The 22,424-nt window shown below is 36.8% G+C and overlaps 1 protein-coding gene and 1 pseudogene across 1 annotated transcript; one reads left to right on the top strand and one right to left on the bottom strand.

Annotated features, from left to right (window-relative positions):
• The window catches only part of LOC113572265 (dynein axonemal heavy chain 8-like), a 37,654-nt pseudogene extending 16,356 nt beyond the window's left edge, over positions 1 to 21,298 (top strand).
• A 97-nt stretch (positions 21,299 to 21,395) lies between these two features.
• On the bottom strand, positions 21,396 to 22,413 carry saysd1 (SAYSVFN motif domain containing 1). The gene is made up of 2 exons (XM_027001686.3): positions 22,148 to 22,413; positions 21,396 to 21,927 (listed from the first exon to the last, which is right to left on the bottom strand). Exons 1-2 carry the CDS (start codon positions 22,310 to 22,312, stop codon positions 21,595 to 21,597), a joined length of 498 nt encoding a protein of 165 aa, XP_026857487.1. The 5' UTR covers positions 22,313 to 22,413; the 3' UTR covers positions 21,396 to 21,594.
• Positions 22,414 to 22,424: the final 11 nt, after the last annotated feature.

The raw sequence follows: 22,424 nt of genomic DNA, 5'->3' as shown, positions 1-22,424 counted from the left end.
GAGCTGATGGCAATGCTGGACATCTTCCGATTTTGAAAGGAAATAAGCTTGATGTGTTTTTCATCTGCTGCATTAAGTTTCCTTGGGCAACCACTGCATCTACCATCCTCAACATTGCCCGTTTCTTTGTGCTTCTTCAAAAGAGCTTGAACAGCACATCTTGAAACCCCAGTCTGCTTTGAAATCTTTGCTTGATAGAACCCTTGCTGATGCAGTATAAGTACCTTGTGTAACCTACATGTGAAATTGATGATCATTAGCACCTGTTTGGTATAATTGGTTGATCATACACCTGACAATAATCCTATAAATTCCCTGACTTTGTGCAAGTGTACCTATAAGAATTGATGCAAGTTTGAAGGCAAAGGGTAGTAACACCAAATTTTGATTTAGATTTTTCTTTTGTTCACTCACTTTCCATTTTGTAAATTGATAAAATAAACAATTATTACTTGTATGTTTGAAAGGATTCTTAGTTTACAGCATTTTTTCACACTTGCCTAATACCTTTGCACAGTACTGTATTTATGGAATTAATTTTTGCATTGCAGGAAGCAAAATGCTTCCAGAACATTGACAAATTATGGATCAAGATAATGCAGCGAGCCAATGAGATCTCCAGTGTGGTACAATGCTGTGTTGGAGATGAGACTATGGGCCAACTGCTACCCCACCTGCAAGAACAACTTGAACTCTGCCAAAAGTCTCTCACAGGGTACACAGGGTTTTGTGCAACTCTTACAGTAATAAAGTAATCCAAAATATGTAAATGTTTTTAAAGGTAAGCTTTGGACTTCAATACATTAATTATGTTATTTGTATACAACTACCTTGAAAAAAAAAGACTGCAGATCCCCAGGTTTTTCTTTTTGTCTGATCCTCCATTGTTAGAAATTCTGGGACAAGCTAGTGATTCTCACACAATCCAGGTATTTAACATTACACCATGGTAATGGTCTAAGTACCCATATTACAACTGATCTGTATATTTTTGCATTTGCCAGTCTTGACAGTTGTAAATCATTAGTAAAATTGCATTTAGTGCAAAAATAATTCTCCTAGTCTCATCTTCTGGGAGTGTTTGACAATGTCAGTGAAGTTGAATTTCATGTAAAGGACTATGACAAGATCCTGGCTGTGCTATCTCAAGAGGGAGAGTACCAGTATGTATGAATTGCAATTTAACAATCTGCAGTTTAAACACTATCTTTGTACCCTGTCTAGTAATAATATTACCTTTTCTAGTTTATTGATTTATGCTAACTATATACTAGTTTGTACAGACTTTCGAGTTTGAATTTATTTTTGGCTTGTACAAATTTTTAGATGTTAAAATTTAGGTTGTGGTTGTGTGTGTTTGGGGTGGGGTGGGGGGGATAGTTGGACCACCCTGTAATGGCGCACAGACCTGTGGAGCTGTCGTTAGGAGAGTTGTTGGTTCAGCAACAGGCCTCTTTGCACTCAGTAATAAAAGTGGCTGACCTACAAATAAATGACCCTGGCTTCCAGCTCCTCACCTTTCTTAATCAATTACAAGCTCAGGTAATCAAAACTAAAATACATATGCACAGTATCAATCAGACACATGGACCAACAAATTTGCTTCTGTCATTGTGTAACATTTTATAATTACATTGGTTCTCACTCCTCATGTACCTGATTTAACTTATGATGTTTAAGCTTTTAATAACATTAAAGTGTGTTGAAGCAGGAAAAAATGTGTAGTGCATTCTTTTCCAGTACAGAGATACAAAACCACTGCTATAAGTTACTATAACCAATGTTTGTTTTCTGTTGTTCCTTTGAGACGTAATTTGTAAATAATGTTAAAAAGTAATTCTAAGTCCTATTTACAAAAAATAATTTCAGGTTGGCTTGCTGGAAGTTCAAATGCTTTGAACTCGAGATTCAGAGGAGGCACTACGAAATGCTAAGAAAGACAAGAGGATTATGTCTTTGACTAAACAAAAGTTTCAGGACATGCTTAATACACTGATTGGACAAACAGCCCATGACCTAAGTTTGAGCGTGTTAAGTTTGAGACACTAGTCACAATTCATGTCCATCAAAGGGACATTTTTGATGATTTGGTGAGAAATTGTCTCATAACGTGTTTAGTAGGAGTATACTCCAGTCACAATTTGTTTTGCTTTTTCTCTTTTCATCTTAGGTTTTGAACCAAGTTTAGTAATAAAATGTCTTTGTTTCAGGTGACAATGCATGTAAAATCCATCAATGATTTTGAATGGCTGAAACAGAGTAGATTTTATTACAAAGATCAGGATCAGATTATTGTGTCAATTACAGATGTTGACTTCATATATCAGAATGTATTTTTGGGCTGCACAGACCGCCTAGTAATCACTCCTCTCACAGATAGGTAAGATTTTTTTTTAACTTAGAAAAATGTGCTTGCTTATTAAAATCCCCATGTACATTAAAATAACACACGCATATATATTTCTATACAGATGTTACATTACCTTGGCTCAGGCTTTAAGCATGAGTATGGGTGGAGCTCCAGCTGGCCCTGCTGGGACAGGGAAAACAGAAACAACCAAAGACATGGGCTGCTGTCTGGGGAAATATGTAGTGGTCTTTAACGGTTCTGACCAGATGGACTTCAGAGGACTTGGAAGAATTTACAAAGGTTTCCTAACAATAACTTGCTCTTGATATTTTTTTCTTTCTGTGAACCTGTAGTTTGACTTTAGTGTTACAAATAAAATTCTGCATGACATAAAACAATATATGCTGACATCAAATGTAAAACTGGCAAAACTTATTTTGTTCTTTATGTTATTCTCATCATGAATCCTGGATAGGTAGCAGCAAATGTGTTATGAAGCTAGATGTCTCAGATTAAAGATCTTAGACCAAGCCTTACATATATTTACTAACTTGTGATGATGATGATGATTTCACTCATTTTTTTCACTTTTAGGTCTTGCTCAGTCTGGGTCCTGGGGATGCATTGATGAATTTAACAGTATTGACTTGCCTGTGCTCTCAGTTGCTGCGCAACAAATCTACATTGTTCTGACTGCTCGGAAAGAGCGCAAAAGTCACTTCATCTTCACTGATGGAGACTGTGTAGACTTGGACCTGGAATTTGGGCTCTATATAACAATGGCAAGGAATTTTCAAATTGCTAATTAGTAAACTTGAGTTTATTGAGAAATAGATCACCAGTACAGATCAAAATAATGTATACTCAAAGACACTGCGTGATGCATCATTATAGAACCCTGGCTATGCTGGTCGCCAGGAACTCCCAGAAAATCTAAAGGTGCATTTCAGGACTGTGTCCATGATGGTTCCTGACAGACAAGTAAGGTTTCCAAACTCTATTATTTCCATTACTTAATCTTGATAAGGCATTTCCCTTACATATTTTTCCAACTAATCATTACTGTGCTATGTTTTCTAAACTGACACCCTTTTTATTTTTTAAACTCAGCTGTGAAACCTAGCCCATTACCCAATAATTTAATTCTTTTTGGAAATATATTGTGGATGTATGTGAGAAACAATGTTATATAGTTTGTACTTTTGCATTGCAGGTTCACTATGACTTTGGGTTGAGGAACATCCTATCAGTGCTGAGGACTCTGGGTACTCAGAAACGGGCTCGAACTAAAGACACTGAATCAAACATTGTGATGAGAGTTCTGCGTGACATGAATCTGTCGAAACTGGTGTGAATCTTGAACTCTGCACTTTGACTAGTTATATACATGACTGGGACATACGACTGGTATCTGCTAGCTAGTAGCAAATGACAGATTGCCTACAGTTACTGTAAATGGTTATAAGAATATCTACTTGCACAAATAGTTATTCACTAAGTTGTTATGACTAAATGCCTGAGATATCAGGTTTCTGATATTGTAAGTGGATGAGGATGAGTCTTTGTTTCTCAGCCTAATCAGTGACCTGTTTCCTGAATTCCAGCTAGATAGTAGCACATAAACTGAGCTTCAAGCTGCAGTAGCCACACAAGTGGAACAAGGAGGGATTGTTAATCACCCACCTTGGAATCTCAAACTTGTTAAGGTAAATCATTTTCAGATTAGCCAGTTAATACTTGTCGCAAGGACTCATGACCTCAGCAACTGTATTGTGATTAGTAGTTGGCATGACTGGAGGTTCTGAAACTCTGAATATTATTTGGCAGTTGTATGAAGCATCACATGTACGTCATGGACTGATGATACTTGGGCCGAGTGGTGCTGGAAAGACAATGGTAATCAACATTCTCGTGCGCGCCTTGACTGATTGTGGCGCTCCCCACAGAGAGATGCGAATGAATCCCAAAGCCATCACAACCCCACAAATGTTTGGCCGTCTGGATGCTGTCACTAATGATTGAGCTGATGGAATCTTCTCTACTCTATGGAGGAAGACACTAAAAGCCAAAAGGGGTAAGCTGTTGTTTATAAATACCTTAATACAAACATTATAAATTTAGTGTTTTCATATTATCTTATGTTTACTGTTTTAGGAGGGAACATCTGAATTGTGCTTGATGGCCCTGTAGATGCTATATGGATTGAGAACTTAAACTCAGTTTTAGATGACAACAAGACACTCACTTTGGCCAATGGTGATCGGATCACCATGTCTCCAAGTTGTAAGCTAGTTTTTGAGGTGCACAACATGGACAATGCTTCTCCTGCAACTGTGTCAAGAATGGGCATGGTGTTCATGAGCTCCTCTGCCCTCAGCTGGAGGCCAATTCTTCAGGTACTGATATACAGTTGTGTTTCTTTCACTGAGGGTTTTTCACTGACAATACTATAGTAATAGTTTGGATATTAGTGTGCAATGCCTTTAAAACATTGTCCTAAATGATCAGTATTTTGATATGTCAAACTGCTGTTTTCCCAATTCTGATGTCTATTATCTGTGTTCTGTTCTATGTCAAATATACATATCTTTTGACATCTGAAAATCAAAGTTTCTTCCAACTGGCCATTTCATTGTAAAGATAGTGTTAGTAATGTTTGTAGGCATATAATTACTTCCTATAATTGCAGTTAATAATTGCTTTCAAATCTTTGTGAAGTAACTGAGTATTAATGCATGTGTTAGAGCTTGTGTGTATTTCAATTTGGTATCAGGGGTGGGCAAAGAAACATAACGCTCCAGAAGCTGACAGCCTGCTGAGCTTATATGATAAGGTATTTGAAGATGCATACATCTTCATGAAACAAAACCTTAAGCCAAAAATGCAGCTGCTGGAGTGCAACTACATTATGCAGGTAAGTGTCAAATTACTGGTGGATAGTTCATCTATAGCTTCTGCAATACAAAAGCTCCTCTTTTTCCTGTAAAACAATGTCCTTTTTCTGGCATAAGGTGACCCTTAAATGGGCACAGACAAGAGCATGATTTTAGAAAGTGTTAAAAAATTAAATAAAATGGTTTGCAATTTGTAAAGTCTAATTTTTAAAATATGTTGTTAGAAGTATATTGACTCAGTGTGCCATGTGTATAAACTGTACAATGCTAAAAGACTCTAAAATGTTTACTCAGTCAGTGAACCTGCTTGAGGGCCTCATCCCTACTAAAGAGGCAGGAAGCATCTTGAACAACATGCAGATGCAAACGGATATTTGTGTTTTGTATAATGTGGAGCTTGGGAGCTCTACTGGAGCTGGATGATAGAGACAAGCTTGAGGCATTCATTCGGCCTCATGAAAGCAAACTTGATCTGCCACATGTAAAGCCTGGACAGACTATGTTTGAGTACATGGTCAATCAGAATGGCAAGTTCCCCCACACCATTTCACCAGTCTTATAGATTTTTTGCATGTCACACTGTGTAATATGCTACTACTGAAATCTTGACCAAATTCCATGACACTCACTTGTGCTGAAAGTCAGACTACATGACCAAGATTTCTGGCAATAAGACTACGATGTTAGAAAATCAGAACATTCTGTTTATGTCATCCATATGTGGAATAGGAGCAATAATAGCAATGGCAATGGCAATGCCTTGAACAAACAAGTCTCCAAAAGGCAAGTCTCAGAGGAGACATTAAAAATGCATTTTCTCAGCTGCCATAATTCTGCAAAGAATTATTTTGCCATGCTGCAGTTCATTTGTACTTGGCATGAGTTATGGGTTTATTTGTACTTGACATGAGTGCATAATTACAGGCTATTCCGTGTTGGTTGCTTTTAGACAGCCATTGCACCATTGCAACAACAGTCACAGAGATTTTGGAACAAAATTTTTGATACTGCCAGCAAATAATTGAGTGCATCCCAATATGACTATATATATATATATATATATATATATATATAGTCACGGAATGCTCCCCCCACCCCGAGTCACGTGGTATGGCCTGCCGTGTGCAGGGTGGTTTACCATAGTTTGTAGCCACATCCTCCATGACGGCACACACCTGAGCAAGGGTTGATGTTAAGTGTTTGTCTGTCTATTTAAACCCTGGCCTGTATGTGCCTTGTCATTGGTTATTGTTACTATTTCTGTCATTCTTAGCATTAGTGTCATCGTTAGTGTTAGTATTATTGTTTATATAGTTGCTGTTAGCATGATCCAGCGTTTAAGTGTCATTGTTATTGTCTATACTGTCTGTTGTTGTGTGAGTGCCTTGAGTGTCATATATGTTTTATCTTATTAAATGTATCACCAAATCGAGGGAGCTTGTGCATCCTGCCAATGTTACATATATAATTAATAGCACAGGTTTGGCAAGTCAGTACACAAAATATTAACATACTTCTCTGTATTGTACTAACAGAAAATGATAAAACAATATGTCATTGCAAGCTGTGACTTTCGATGTAGGTATTAAATCTAAAATAGTTACACCTGATATTATACCTCATTTGCAAATATGGCTTAGTTAAATTTAGTTGCCATCAACTAGCTAACTAGCTATGCATACTGAATTTTAGAGTATACTTTGGCATTTTTAAATATACTACATACTCAAAAATGCTTAGTATTTGTAATTAGTATGCATTTGGAACGCAGCCATAATCTTTGATGGCAAAGGCATTCATTCAGTCAACAGGGATCATGACTCATTCAAAGACCACAGATTTTAACTCATAACCAAATAAATCATGAATCTTTTGCAACTTAGGATGTTGCAGATTGCAATCTGCAACATCATAATTGTCATGATAATTGCAGTGTAGAGCCAGCTTCAGTCATTTTCAAAGTGGATTATATTTGTAACAGGATCTGTATTCTAGGTGATTGGGAACACTGGAGTAAATATGTAGGGGAGTACATCTATCCAACAGATTCTATGCCAGACTATAATTCTATCTAGTGATAACACTAGAACCAACATCTTGATTGAGACCATTGCAAAACAGCATAAGGTGATCACATATTTTATTGTAATATTTAACTGTCATACATATCTTTGTTTGAATATTTATATTTATGTGTTTGTGTATGTCTTTGTGTGTATGCTGTTCTGCTCATTGGTGAGCAAGGAACTGCCAAGACCGTAATGATTAAAGGGTACACAAAGAAATATAACCCAGAGACAGACTTATTCAAGTCAATGAACTTCTCATCTGCCACGGAGCCAGTGATGTTTCAGGTGAGATAGTCTTCATGCTTGCCTCTCATGTATATAATACAATTTGTACACAGTACTTTTAGACTACCAAATCCCATTTTCACTTTATTTGAATCCTTTAAATAATAGAGGACAGTAGAAAGCTATATAGAGAAATGTATGGGCAATACATATGGACCTCCTGGTGGGCGAAGGATGACTATTTTTATTGATGACATCAACATGCCTGTTATCAATGAATGGGGAGATCAGGTAGTAAAAATTGGGGACTAAGCACCACATGTCAGATATGAGGCCTAACTATATGACAAATGTGTACCAGCTAACTATTTAGCTATATAAATATTTGCATATTTATGTAATAATTAAATTAAACTCAATAAGTTATTTACTAATTAATGAAAGCTGCATTAATATTTACTAATTAATGAAAGTTTTTAATATATTTAGTAATCCTTCCTTTTATGTAATGGGTGCTTTGGAAATATGCTTGTGGTGCAGGTTAGCTTACTTTTGACATCTGTGTATAGATCACCAATGAGATTGTCCGTCAGATGATGGAGATGTCTGGCATGTACAGTTTGGACAAACCTGGAGATTTTACAACCATTGTGGATGTTCAAATGATGGCTGCCATGATTCATCCTGGAGGTGGCAGAAATGATATTCCTCAGAGACTAAAGAGGCAGTTTACAGTCTTCAACTGTACTCTGCCTGCCAATTCCTCCATCGATATGATTTTTGGTAAGTAATTTGTGGATAAACATTTTGTTGCTTATACAATGAATGATCTTGTCATAGCTATTGAAGTGTCAGTGAGCATATCCAGTTTCTTCTTGATTGTTTACACAATTTAACTTAAGCAGGGATCTTAGCAGACAAACACAACAGTCTAAGTGAAACGAACATTTCATGCATAATCCATTTCTCTTTGCCTACCCAATAAATTCAAAATAAAAGTTTTTTTCCCTATCAAAACTGAATAGATCATTCTCATTGTTAACAAGACTTGTACCTGTAGTACATTATTTGGCTAAAAGCATATGGACCTTTCCCCCAATTATTGAATTCAGGTTGTTCAGCCACACCTTATTGTTAACATATCTGTATTCAAGCACATAACCATGCAATACATAAATACTAACAGTAGAATGGGTACTGAAGAGCTGGAGAGGATGCCACCTTTACCACAAGTCAGTTTGTGAAATTTCTGCCCTGCTAGCTCTACCGAGGTCAACTATGGAATCTTGGAACAACAATAGGTTAGCCACAAAGTGGTAGACTATGCAAACTTGCCAAGCAAGGACACTGAGTGCTGAAGCTCATGGCTTATAAAAATTGCCTACCCTCTGTTGCATCATTCACAACAGAGTTCCAGGCTACCTCTGTAATCAACATGACCACAAGAACAGTATATGGGGAGCTTCATGAAATGGGTGTCCATTGGTTAAGCAGCTGCACACAAGCCTAAGATCACTAAATTGCACCCCCATTGGAACTTGTTCTCTGTAATGATGAATTATGCTTCACTAACTGGCACAGTCAGATAAATCTGGGTTTGGCAGATGCCAGGAGAATGCTACATAACAAAATGCGTAGTGCCAAAAGTACAGTTTATTGAAGGAGGGATAATGGTTTTGGCTGTTTTATAGCATTGGGCTAAACCCCTGAGGAGTAATGTTAATACTACAGCATACAGAAACATTTTAAACAATTATATGCTTTCCACTTTGTAGCAATTTTTGGGAATGCCCTTTCTTATTCACATTATATGGCCCTGTCACCCTGTGCAAAACATGTAGTCCATATATACATGGTTTGATGAGTTTGGTATAGTGGAATTCCAATGGACTGCACAGTGGGGTTGAGGGGGTCTGTACCTCAACCCCACTGAACACCTTTGGGATGAATTGCATTATTGATTGTGAGCCAGGCGTTGTTGTCTGACAACGCTGCCTGATCTCACAAATGGTCTTTTGATTAAATAGGGGCAAATTCGTACAGACATACAAAGTCTTCTGGAAAGCCTCCCAAGAAGAGTGTAGGCTGTTATATTTGCAAAGGGATTGGGACAACTCCATATTTGTACCCATAGTTTTAGAATGTGATGTTCAGCAAATTAATTCCAGTGTTCACATACTTTTGACAATATAGCTATAACTATAACTCATAAAATGAGTGGCAAAATTCTTTTCCCATAATGCGCTGAAAACCATTACCAAGAATTTTCATGTGACAAATTCTAACTTTGCAGGGTTTTGAAATCTCCCCAATTTACAAGGTACTTTTAAGAACGAGGTACATTTTTGGAGGCACTAATGAAGGAAGAAAATCTCTTAAATTGTCAGATGGATAACCAGGTTTTATTCATGAATTTATACACTTTTCCTCTCCCTAAATACTAATATCTATCTACACCTATCCATTTCTATAGGAATCATTGGTGGTGGATATTTCCATTAATGTCGAGCTTTCAAATCAGAAATGTCTGAAATGATAAAAAAAATATGGTTTCTGCTTCTCGGATTCTTTGGCAATGGACAAAAGTAAATACATAAGCCACAATTTGTCCTCATGCTGTACATGCTTCAGTTTTGAATCACTACCTGTAAATTTTGTTCTCACATTGCCCTTTTGCCATAGGTCAAGATGTTACCTACACCATCAAAGTTTCACTTTTTTAACTTGAGAGACCTATGCAGGATTTGGCAAGGCATGTTGAAAACCAAAGCAGCAGAATGTGATGAAATTCCCACTCTTCTGGCTTTGTTCAAGTGTGAATGCTCTCATGTAATTGCAGACAGGTGCAGTAAAAGTTTAATCTATACTTATTTCAAGATATACACTTAGTTAAGATTAGATATTGCTTTTATTCAAACATGTTTTACAGCGTCTCCCGTTACCTGGATAACATTTATGTAGGAAATTTGAAAATGAACAATATTTACTTATAAAATACTTCTGATTTTCAGGTTTGTGTGTATTGAGGATAAACAGTGGTTTGATAAGGCAATAACGCATGTCATCCAGGAGCACGTGGATCCTGCCTTAGTACTAGAGGTCCACCCTGAACCTTACTTTGTGGACTTCTTGCGAGAGACCCCAGAGTCTACAGGAGATGAAATTGATGATGCTTGTCTTGATGCTCCCAAAATATATGAGTTGGTATGTATTCTAGAAAACATTTGTCTCAAAAGATATTGGCATATGCCCTAAACATTTTTAGATTCTCTATTTTAAGTTGTGTCCTTGAAGATGCCCCCAAAATAAATTACTAACAAAGATAACATATTCTGGTATGTATTTTCAGAAATTGTATATAAACTGTGCATACTCTGATGTCTGGACTTTTCTTAGGTGCCAAATTTTGAGATACTGTCAGAGAAACTGCAGTTCTACCAAAGCCAATACAATGAGGCTGTCCGAGGCTCACATTTAGAACTTGTTTTCTTTTCTGATGCATTGACTCACTTTATCAAGGTTAGCACAGTGTCCCTAATTACAATTTATGATCACTGGACATCTCTCTTCTCCAGAAAACCGTTAATTTCTGTTTGATACAGATCTCCCACATCATTCAGACAGCTGGTGGGAGTGCTCTTCTTTTTGGAGTAGGAGGATCAGGAAAGCAGAGCCTTACTTGTTTATCCTCCTACATTGCTGGATATAGCACAATCCAGATCACTCTTACCAGGAAAATTGCATGACACATAAGCAATATCATACAAGAGGGAGTGGTGAATATACTGAATATCAGCAAGGCTGTGATGATCTTTGGCACACTGCCTGGGAATACAAGTGCTTTTTATTAGTAAACAGTAAAGAGTGGCAATAGATTATGGCTTGTTTGTTTATTTAATAATTTACTTGACTAAAAAAATGTATTTGGTCCTGCCAACATAAATAGTTCTGTAACTAGACTGTTGCCATGCAACACCTACATTTTCTTACATGCTAGCTTGCTACTTTGAATAGGTCTGCATTACAGCAGGTCACCTACTTTTTACTTCATGTACATTTATCTGTATATTTCCATTTATTGTGCAACCAGTGAAATAACAGTTTGTTGACAGTTGATTTGGTGGCATGAATTAACAACTTGATCAGACAATATGTTGTTCCTTCATTTCCTGCTCTCCATGAATAGTCTCCAGTAACATTTTAGTGAGTTCCTTTCCTCCCTTTTGTCATCTCCTGACCAACATTCATAATTTAATTCAAATGTTATTTGTAGAAATATGCTCATTTTTGCAATGCAGTTTGTTGCAATCTAAGACAGACATTTGTAGTGGTTTTAACACTTTGAATAAATTGTCCATTACAGTGGATAAAATTAATTGTGGTATCACCTTGATTACCAGGGAAAATGAATAAATTTTAATTAATTTATTAATTATTAGTAATTCAATCTCAACTCATGAAAATTGGCAATTCGATATGTAATTATTACTCATCTATCAAACACTATAGTATCACTCTAGACTCATGGACGAAATAAACAAGGTATGTTTATTGAATAAGCATAGATAGAAAAAAAATGCACAACAATCATTGACTAAAATTCTACTTAAAAGAAGTATCGAGTTCACTAGAATAACAATTCTAGCAAGACAACCAAGTGAAATGTAACGCAAATAATTCATGGTGGATAAAGGTAGCTATCTAGTCTAATAAAGGAAAGAGAAAAAAACAAAAGGGAGAAAGGTAGTTGTTTTAAGCAACCTGTAAGCATAACTGAAATCTAAGTGGAGGATCATGAGGAAAAAGAGCCAGCTGTTGTGACACAGTAGAAGAGGGAAACAAATTATAGGACAGATGAGGCTGTATCACAGATGAGAGGAAAGAGTTAACTAACCTCGTAGACTATGTGGAGGGGGGGGGGGGGGGGGGAAGAGCAACTACCAGGAAGAGCAATTGGATCATCAATTTCATTACTGTCCTAATTTCTAGAAGTTACAAACCACTAACTTTAATATATTGTCTAATTGGTTCATATAGGATTTGTAGTAAACACAACTAGGAGTGATTAACAATTCATTTACAATAAACATGAAGTAAGCAACATAAAAATGAAGTGATCTTGGTGAATAATGGAAATGAATAAGGAACAAGTAATGAAAAAAATACTGTAGATATATCAAATAACAGGAGCAAATGTCACAATTTTGAGATTATATTAAAATAACAATACATTACTGGTGGATAATCATTTGACATCATAGTAGGTTAAATGGCAAGTTGTTACTTTGTGAATCTGTGGGAAAGAAAAATATATATGTCTGTGACCATATTTCTGTTGGATGAGAAAAGTTGGTTATCCTGGTAAGGGTTTGGGTCTGAGGGAATTTATGGTCACAATTACTTGAAGTATAGCCAGGCTGGTAAGAGATTCACACCTTCAAATCTGTGGGTTTATGACACCTCAGTAAAGGGGAGAGTGTTAGAGAGCCAGGTCATCTTGATAGCTAGGTTGTTTATGGCTTTGTTGCTCAACATCACATGCACCAGCAGGGTCCTGGGTCTTGTCTGTGGCCCGAAGGTCAGAGAAAGTTCCCCCTGACCTGGTCAAAGTTTCATCAGGGGAATAATTTTAGTCTATCTTCATTACATAATGTTTGTTAATGTAAGTAACATAATGTAAATTCTATATACCAGCACTCATGGAATGTATTTTCTCCAGTCAAAGTACTTGGTTGGAACTAATTCTATAATATCTTTCATTAATTAGAAAAAGGACACTGAATTACAATGGATGGCCTATTTTGTATTTATTACCTTTTTGTGCTTAATCTGTCAGAATGTACAATGTCAGCAACTTGATGGATGACCTGAAAGTGCTCTTTGGAATTTCTGGTGCTGATAAAAAAGGCATCATTCATTTTTTCTGACAATGATGTAAAGGATGAAGTGTTCTTGGAGTACCTGTACAATGTGCTGTCATCAGGAGAGGTGAAGTACCTTCCTAGGTTTATCATTTTGATGTACATTGTGTACAAAAAGAAATAGGTACTTTACTTATTTTTCAGCCTGATTATGCTTAAATGTCAAAATAGTCTGTAAGTAATGCTGAAATTGTTTCTTCTCCAGGTGCCTAATCTGTTTGCCCAAGAGGAACTTGATGAGATAACACAAAATCTCATTTCAGTGATGAAAAAGGAGTTGCCTCGAATTCCACCTACCTTTGACAATTGATATGATTTCTTCATCTCACATGCCAGAAAGAATCTTCATGTTGTATTGTGTTTTTCTCCTGTAAGTCAGATCCATCTGAACAATGTCACAATAACTACATTTTGGCTTTTCCAAACAAAACATGTGAAAAGCAAAAATTCTCATACAATATTGCCAGTAGATCATTTTACTAATTAGAAAAATTTAAGGCTTGGACTTTGTTTTGTTTGTATAGTTGAAAATTTCAGGGTATTATTGATCAAAATTACATTTGCATCAAATGAGTAAATATATTTGTTTCAGGTAAGGTCTTATTTAAACCATTTTTCTTATTTGACTATTTAACTAGGCTGTTGAGGATATAAACAATTTTTTTTTTTTGGGGGGGGGGTGTTGTTATTGTTGTTTGTTTGCTTGTTTTGTTGTTGTTTTGTATGCATACAGAATAGCTGAGACATCAGGATGTATTAAAATCTCTTATATTGTTTGATTACCTGACCAGGTAGGTGAGAAATTTCGTACACGTTCTCTAAAGTTCCCTGGACTGATATCAGGCTGCACCATGGACTGGTTCACCCCCTGGCCAAGTGAGGCTCTGATTGCTGTGTCTCAGCATTTCCTCTCTGAGTTCCACATTGCCTGTTCCTCAGAAGTGAAGACAGCAGTTGTCCAGACAATGGGCATTTATCATAACAAGATGTCCTCCATCTGTGAAAGCTACTTTGACAGGTAAGGGATAGAAAAAATGGTTGAAAGTTTTAAAGTATGCCACCAGGAATGTATCAAGAATAAGAACTTGTCATCAGTGATTTGTTCAGGTGATAATTAAAGTGTGAGAAACCTCAACATTTCTTTAAGGAAAATTGAAACCTTGCTCAAGTAAAACAGAAAATGGCTGTGCTACATCACAGTCATTTTATATTATTCAGATTATAGATTGTGTTTATCTGCCTTCATATATTCAGTGTATCTGGAATTCCATAATCTGGAGTAACTTCTTATTAACGTGTGTCAAATCTCATTTTTCTTCCATGGTCTAGGGCCAATGTTTTTTTTTTAAACTATATTTCAAAAATGGGAAGTATACTATAATACATTTTTCACAAAAATTAGATCAGTTTTACATGGCAGGTGGTTATGCTTGATGTGCTTTGATGGTGGCCCTGTCTAAAACAATACCATAAAAACACTAAAAACAAAGAGATGTTTGGCTAGTGTCAGAATTTTAAGATTTTCTTATTGACTACTTTAGGACATACCATTAGAAGTTTTCTTTGTTTTACATTTAAGTACAAAGTTAAAGTAGCAGTAAAGGTGGACTTAAGTGAATAATAATTTTTAACAAAGGACAAAAATTGGGTAGAAAATCTCTAGAGACATTTAACTAGAGGGCACCAGAAAGATACATGCCATCTGGGCCTCCAGAATATTCGGATCAAAATGTCTTAGTAGTAACTTTTATCTGGAATACATGGTAAGGTGTAATATAAAACCTACATAAAACCTTTAGTGAATCAACAATAGGTCACTCCCAGGGAGTCATTCCAGCGACCATATAAACCTGTAATGCACTGTGAAGTCTGAGATGAAATCTGAACATTGTTCTGGATTAAGAACAGAACAACTGGATTAAGCAAATGGTGAGTTTTGGCATACAAGATATTTACAGATAAACAGTATTTAAGCATGTTACCTGTTGAATGAGGAAATGATGGGAGTACTGCATTTAACAGGTCAAAGTTGGAGATAAAGAGACAGATATCATGGATGGCTTCCAGTTGTATATAACTACAAAGCTGCCTAATCCTGCCTACACACCAGAGATCAGTGCTAAGACCTCCATTATTGACTTTACTGTGACAATGAAGGGACTAGAGAATCAGCTGCTAGGCAGAGTCATTCTCACTGAAAAATATGTAAGTCAGTGAGGATTTTTTTTGTAATTAATTTGTCATTAATTTTTAACAATTAATTACAATCCCTTGACAATATTGAACACTTCACAGTCTTCATTGCATGTGCACTGGTGTTATAACAGGAACTAGAAGCTGAGAGACTGAAGCTTTTGGAGGATGTCACAGCTAACAAGAGGAAGATGAAGGAGCTGGAGGATAATTTGCTGTTCAAGATCAGCACAACAAAATGTACATTAAACGCACCTTGAACCTCTCATAATACACTTCTCAGGTCTAATGACTGAGTAAAACTACCCATGTGATGGTTTGGTTATGCCTTCATACAACTGCATAGCTCCAAATTTCTGGCTTGACTGTTCCCTCTTTAACATCCTTGTATTTTTGTAGGGTCTCTGGTAGATGATGAGTCTATGATAGGAATCTTGAATATCACTAAGTAGACCGCTGCAGAGGTGAGTGAGAAGCTGCATGTGGCAGCTGAAACAGAGGTAAAGATCGTCACAGCCCAGGAGGAGTACCGACCAGCTGCCTCCCGCGGTAGCATCCTCTACTTCATCACTGAGATGAGCATGGTCAATGTCATGTACCAGACCTCCCTGGTCCAGTTTCTTAAAATATTTGATCTCTCCATGACAAGGTAATATTCAAATAACACAAGTTTTTTTTTTAAATATTTTTATATTTATTTATATTTTTCCATTATTTTCCATGTGTTATTTATTATTACTATTTTATGTTTATTTTTCATTCTTTCTTCTGTTTCTTAAGGTCAGAAAAATCTACTTTGATTCAGAAGCGTATTGTGAACATCATTGACTACTTGACTTACACAGTGTTCAGATACACTGTTAGAAGCCTGTATGAGAATCACAAGTTTATCTTCACTTTGCTGTTAGACCTCAAGATTGACCTCCAGAAGGGCAACATAAAGCATAATGAGTTTCAGATTCTCATCAAAGGTGCAGGCACATACTGAAAGTTTGCTCTGACTAATGAAAGTAATCCAGTGTGAACAATGTTCATATCAGTAAATTTGTCATGTGTTACCTTAATAGAAATTAACTCCATAGTGTGCATGCTGGAGTGTATAACTGAACTGGTATCATTTTCTTTGTATCTGTGTCAAGGTGGTGCCAATCTGGAACTGACGCTTGCCCTCCTAAACCTTTTCATTGGATCCATCCATTACACCTATACTTCAGAAATATAACTCTGTCCCCATCTGTGAACTTCACAAGAAAGGAGACAAAAACCTTGTGACTTGCATGTCTGTTGTACTGTCTGTCATTCACATACTATTCTATAAACAAATGCACAGGAGTCCTGCCCATTGGAGCATGTTTTAAAATGGCATCTGTAACATGTACATGTTTAATAGCTTTACACTGACACTGTAGAGTTAGTGTATTGAATTGTTACACACTTACACTACAGATGCTGGTGTCCAGACTGCACACTATCTCAAGCCTGGAAGTATGTAGCTGATGCAATGGGCTTGAGGTTCACCGAGCCTGTTATTCTGAACCTAGAGACAATATGGAAGGAGAGTGATCTACGTACACCTCTGATCTGCTTCCTTTCCATGGGTTCTGATCCAACCAAACAAATTGAAGCTCTAGTAAAGAAGTTGAAAGTAGGTGATTACATCTCAAACTCACAGACTTTACTGTGGTAAAGCATATGACATTATTGGTATAGCATTTTTCAGGTGTATGCAATTATACCATTCCCAGCTGGGCTTAAACCTTGCATGCATGTTCAGTCATTTCTGGGCTTTAGAGATTGTTAAACCTCAGGCTCACATAAAACCTTAGAAGAGTGTGTAATTGTTTATATATGAGAATATGTAGAAAGTATCTTTAAAGTAGGAGTCAAGACAGCTTTTAAATCTGATGTAATGCAATTTACAGTTCTTGCTAATTTTTGTAAGACGTAAAGCCACTTAAGACTTAAAGCCATTAAAAGAGTCCATGCTAACCCTTCAATACCACTCTATTCTCCAATGCCCCTCTCTTCAAAGATATGCATAGTGCCTAGCCTACCCTCCTATGTGTTGTGTACACACCCTAATAATTTGACAAAGAGGGCCATGTCCTTGTAGAGAGGTATTCTGATTGGTAATGCAGCTTAAGGTCACTCAAGCTAGTATGCACTACACCTAGAAAAATACCTAGAGGTATTTTCTTAAAATAAATGAATAAGGTGTTTACAGCATCTTAAGTTGTTTCTATGTATTTAACTGAAGTATCAAGTTAAAAAAAAAGTATATTACAAATTACCTTATTTAAAGGACATTTATCCAATATATATAGTAATATATTTTATCATTACTAATCTTTACAAAGATATTAATAGTAACTGAATATTGAAATTGTACTGTTGATAAAATAAGTACAATATACAAAATATGTTCACTTATCCTACAGAATTGGTAACAGGCTCTAGGCAGGAGACCGAAAAAGACTTGGAACCTTGGCACACATTGGCCTTGTTGTTGAAAAGCAACTCTTAAGATATGTACAATTTTGGCTTACTTGATTAGATTTCAGAGCCGTATCAATGGGACAGGGGCAAGAAGTGCATACAAGGAAGCTGGTGCAGATATCAATTGCACAGGTAAATGCGTCTTGTTTCTTAAGAAAGCCAACTCCATTAAAGCCAGCAACATATAATTAGTAATATATCTAAAATATAATATAATTCTGGCACACAGGGTCGCTGGGTCCTACAGAACTGCCACCTGGGACTTGAGTTCATGGATGAGCTGTTGGAGACAGTGACCACAGTGGAGACCATGGATGATGCCTTCAGGGTTTGGATCACCACTGAGCCCCATGCTCACTTCTCCATCACCCTGCTGCAGGTCACATGAATTCTGCTTTCTCATATGATTACCATGTCTTGATATACTTTGATTTTCTTCCATGTTTGTTATTATTGGTAAATATAATAATTTCCATGATTTTTGTAACTTTTTAAAAATATTTTTTAATTCATAGTCCTCCATCAAGTTTACCAATGATCCTCCCCAAGGAGTCAAAGCTGGTTTGAAGTGTACCTTTGTGGGAATTTCTCAAGATCAGCTGGACTTTAGCATTCTGCCCATGTGGAAGCCATTACTTTACAGTGTTGCCTTTTTACACACTGTTGTGCAGGTAATGATATATCAGCATTGCTAAAATACAAGAATAATGCAGTCATACCCTTTTGACCATTCTTAATCCGCAGGAATGTCATAAATTTGGGCCATTAGGTTGGAATATTCCCTATGAATTTAATTTGGCAGACTTTACTGCAAGTGTGCAGTTTATTCAGAACCATTTGGATGAATGCACTCCTAAAAATGTCTGAGTTTTTCTTTATTTTTCTGTTTCATTATTGTGTCTGCTCTGCCAGTGCTTATTTTCTTTAGGATTGTCCTACAGGGAGTGTCATGGATTACAGTGCGTTACGTGTTGGGAGAGGTACAGTATGGAGGAAGAGTCACTGACGATTTTGACAAACAACTTCTTAACTGATTTGCACGAGTATGTTTTCCTTTAGAAAATAGAACTCAAGTTGCGGTAAGAAAAATTGGATTGAGGGAAATAAATTTTATGAAACTGTTCAACGGGTCTGGTTCAATGACAAGATCTTTGATCCATTATTCTACTTCTACCCTGGCTACAAAATTCCAACATACAAGGCAGCTGATCAGTACCTGGACTACATTCAGAATCTGCTTGCTGTGGACACTCCTCAAGTCTTTGGCTTGCATCCTAATGCTGACATAAGGTAAAACCCCTACAAAACTTGATAAAACAATTTAAGCACCATGTAGTATGTGTAACTCAAACATATGTCTTCATCACCTAGGTAGAATACAAAGATAGTGTCAGTGAAAGATAATTCATAGCTTTTGCTTATATTTAAAAAAATACAAAAAAAATGGGAAGCTTCAGCTATCATTCACTTCAGTATTAGATTATACATAAATTCTCTACATATCTTGCAATATATTCACTCACATCCTTCTTCATAGTCTGTTAATACTGGCCTTCCACTAATCCACTATTTGACAATGATCCCAGCTAGGTTTTTGATTAAGTAGGAAACCTGTCACGTCTTTAGTAAACAAACTCAAGGGTTATACAATCTTTTTAATTATGTGACTGGTACATCAAACAGTAATTAAATCTAAGTTTACTCTAATCAAATCTCTTGGCCCAGTCCAGATTTACTATTGTGCAGCAGAGTTCAAATAGGTTTGCTCCAACCACATGAAAATTAGGTAGTGGTTGTAAAGCATTGTCATAAATATGAAAACTCACAATTTTGATTACAGATACAAAATATTTCTCCAAATAAACAGGTTAAAGCTAGACAGATGAAAATGGGAGCTCTAAACCCCATGAACATCTTCCTACGTCAGGAGGTTGATCGCATGCAGAAGATTATTGGTGTAGTGCATACTAGCTTGAGTGACCTTAAGATGGCCATTGAAGGAACAGTTATCATGAGTGAGGTAAGAACTGCTTGACGTCAGGTCATTTTTTCCAGATTTAATCACCAGGAATCTATAACACCAATGGCCAGCACACTCCCCAAAAGCAAGAATGGATTTCTCTCAATCTCTCTGAATTGCCAGCTGAGATGAGACTCTGATGGTAATGTTTTATTTCAACCATTATTCCTTGTAAAGGTCTCTGCTATATATTTTATGCTATATATTTGATAACATTTTTTAAATGTTTTCTTTTAGAGCCTCAGGGATGCTCTTGATAACATGTTTGATGGTCATGTCCCAAACCTGTGGAATAAGTTGTCTTGGGAGTCATCTACCTTGGGCTTTTGGTTCACTGAACTACTGGAAAGAAATATTCAATAGCTGGATCTTTGAGGGAAGGCCCAAAACATTCTGCATCACTGGCTTCTTCAACCCTCAAGGTAGGCTAATGCCCAATGCTTCGTTAGACCTATTAGACTACTTGACATCTGTTTTATCTACTGGATCTTTCCTTCATTGCCCCTTTTTAATAATTGTAATGTTTCTTCTAATTCACGATGTCACTATCAGTCAATATTAAATATATAATTCTCAATTTAACATGAGCCTACAGCAAAACAGTCACAAAATTTTTATAATTTTGTAATTATTCCCAATTCACCCAATATCTCCTGACTACCTGCTGATGCCTGCGTGTGTGTCTCTCTCTCTCTCTCACACACACACACACACACACACACTCAGGTTTCCTAACAGCTATGAGGCAGGAGGTGACAAGGGCACACAAAGGCTCTGGACACAGTCACTCTGCACAATGATGTGCTGAAGCAAACCAAACAGGAGATCACGTCTCCCCCAGCAGTATGTGTTTCATTCACAGGGAGGAGGTAAAATACGTCAGTGAGATAATTGGTATTAAGTGTTATTTCTCTGCTGTCTATAGGAAGGAGTGCATGTCTACGGCCTGTACCTGGATGGAGCTGGTTGGGACCGCAAACAAACTATGCTTTAACTTGGATACAGGAAACATGCCTCCAGCAGCCATGATAACTTATCTATGCAATATTATATATATTATTTACATTTATATAGTGCCTTTCTCAGACTCAAGGATGCTTTATAGACATAAATCAGCTTCTTCTTTTTTTTTTAACACACACACACCGATGTCTATATATGATAAACAAGAATAGAAACCGTAAAATCTCTCATTCAAAATACCCCAAAAAACCTGTAAAAATGTCCTGCACTCAGACATGGTCTTTAATACAATATATGACATATGTCAGGTTTATTAATCCTCCTTTCCCTTTTCACTGTCCATTGCTGAAAATGTTTTGGTTTTTTTTACATTTGTATGTAGAATTTGCAGTAATTATGTTGCAGCTCAGACCCTGGCAATCCAAATCCATAATTCCTTTTGAAGTAGAACTCTGACAACCTGTCACGAGCATATTCTGTTAGCCATTGGTCTATACCCCATCTCTCCCTCAAGTTGTTCTGCAGTTAAGGTCCCCATGATTGGCTGACAGTTTGGATTAAACACAGAGTAAGCACTGAGCTCTCCAGGTTGTCTTGTAGTGGGTTTCCGTAGACCCTCATAGAGCCAATAAAATAAAGATATGAGAAAGAAGGGCAACCCAAAGTCAAGCTCAGAGAAAAGTCCAAGTAAAACCAGCCACAATAACACTTTCAGTAGGGTCAAATTTGTGAAGGCCAAACGTTGCACACCCAGCCATCGTCCAAGGGCACTGTCAAGCAACCAGTCAGAGGCTTTCTGAAACGAGAAGAAAATGCAGTCAGTGATAATCTGATGAAACGCATCTCACAAATCGACCAAAGACAACAGAGTTCTGGGGATAATGTAAACTACTACAATATATTATCGTAATTAAAGCTATATAAAATTAGCTAATGACTACTTTGTTACACTTTACATTGTTATTGAGCTAATTTCTGTGATGGAGTAAAGAACTTAAAACTACCATAATCCTTACATTTGACTCCACGTAAACATTAGGTTGCACTGACTTCGACGTGTCACTCGGAGCTGCGAGTTTATCCGTGTAGCATGATTTTGAGGAACTTTTTTGGTGGTCGGTTTTTTTTGCGTCCTTCACAGCTTTCTTTCTGGCTCTAAAGTCTGCCAACTTTTGTTCCATATTCAAGCATGTAAACGATTTAAATTCACAAAGCAACTGCAACTCTGTGACAACTAGCTATACTGACAATGTCAGTTACTACAAGTTCCTTCCTTTGTTGCACACGGTTCTT

The sequence above is a fragment of the Electrophorus electricus genome, chromosome 7, assembly GCF_041902795.1.
Source record: "Electrophorus electricus isolate QZ-2024a chromosome 7, ASM4190279v1, whole genome shotgun sequence".
NCBI classification, from domain to species: domain Eukaryota; kingdom Metazoa; phylum Chordata; class Actinopteri; order Gymnotiformes; family Gymnotidae; genus Electrophorus; species Electrophorus electricus.
This window is presented reverse-complemented; position numbering and strand designations above follow the sequence as displayed.

Coding starts and splice junctions, on each gene's coding strand:
- saysd1 (XM_027001686.3), bottom strand. CDS start 22,312: ATGGAACAAAAGTTGGCAGACTTTAGAGCCAGAAAGAAAGCTGTGAAG. Junction 21,928..22,147: donor ATGTTTACGTGGAGTCAAAT/GTAAGGATTATG, acceptor TTCTCGTTTCAG/AAAGCCTCTGACTGGTTGCT.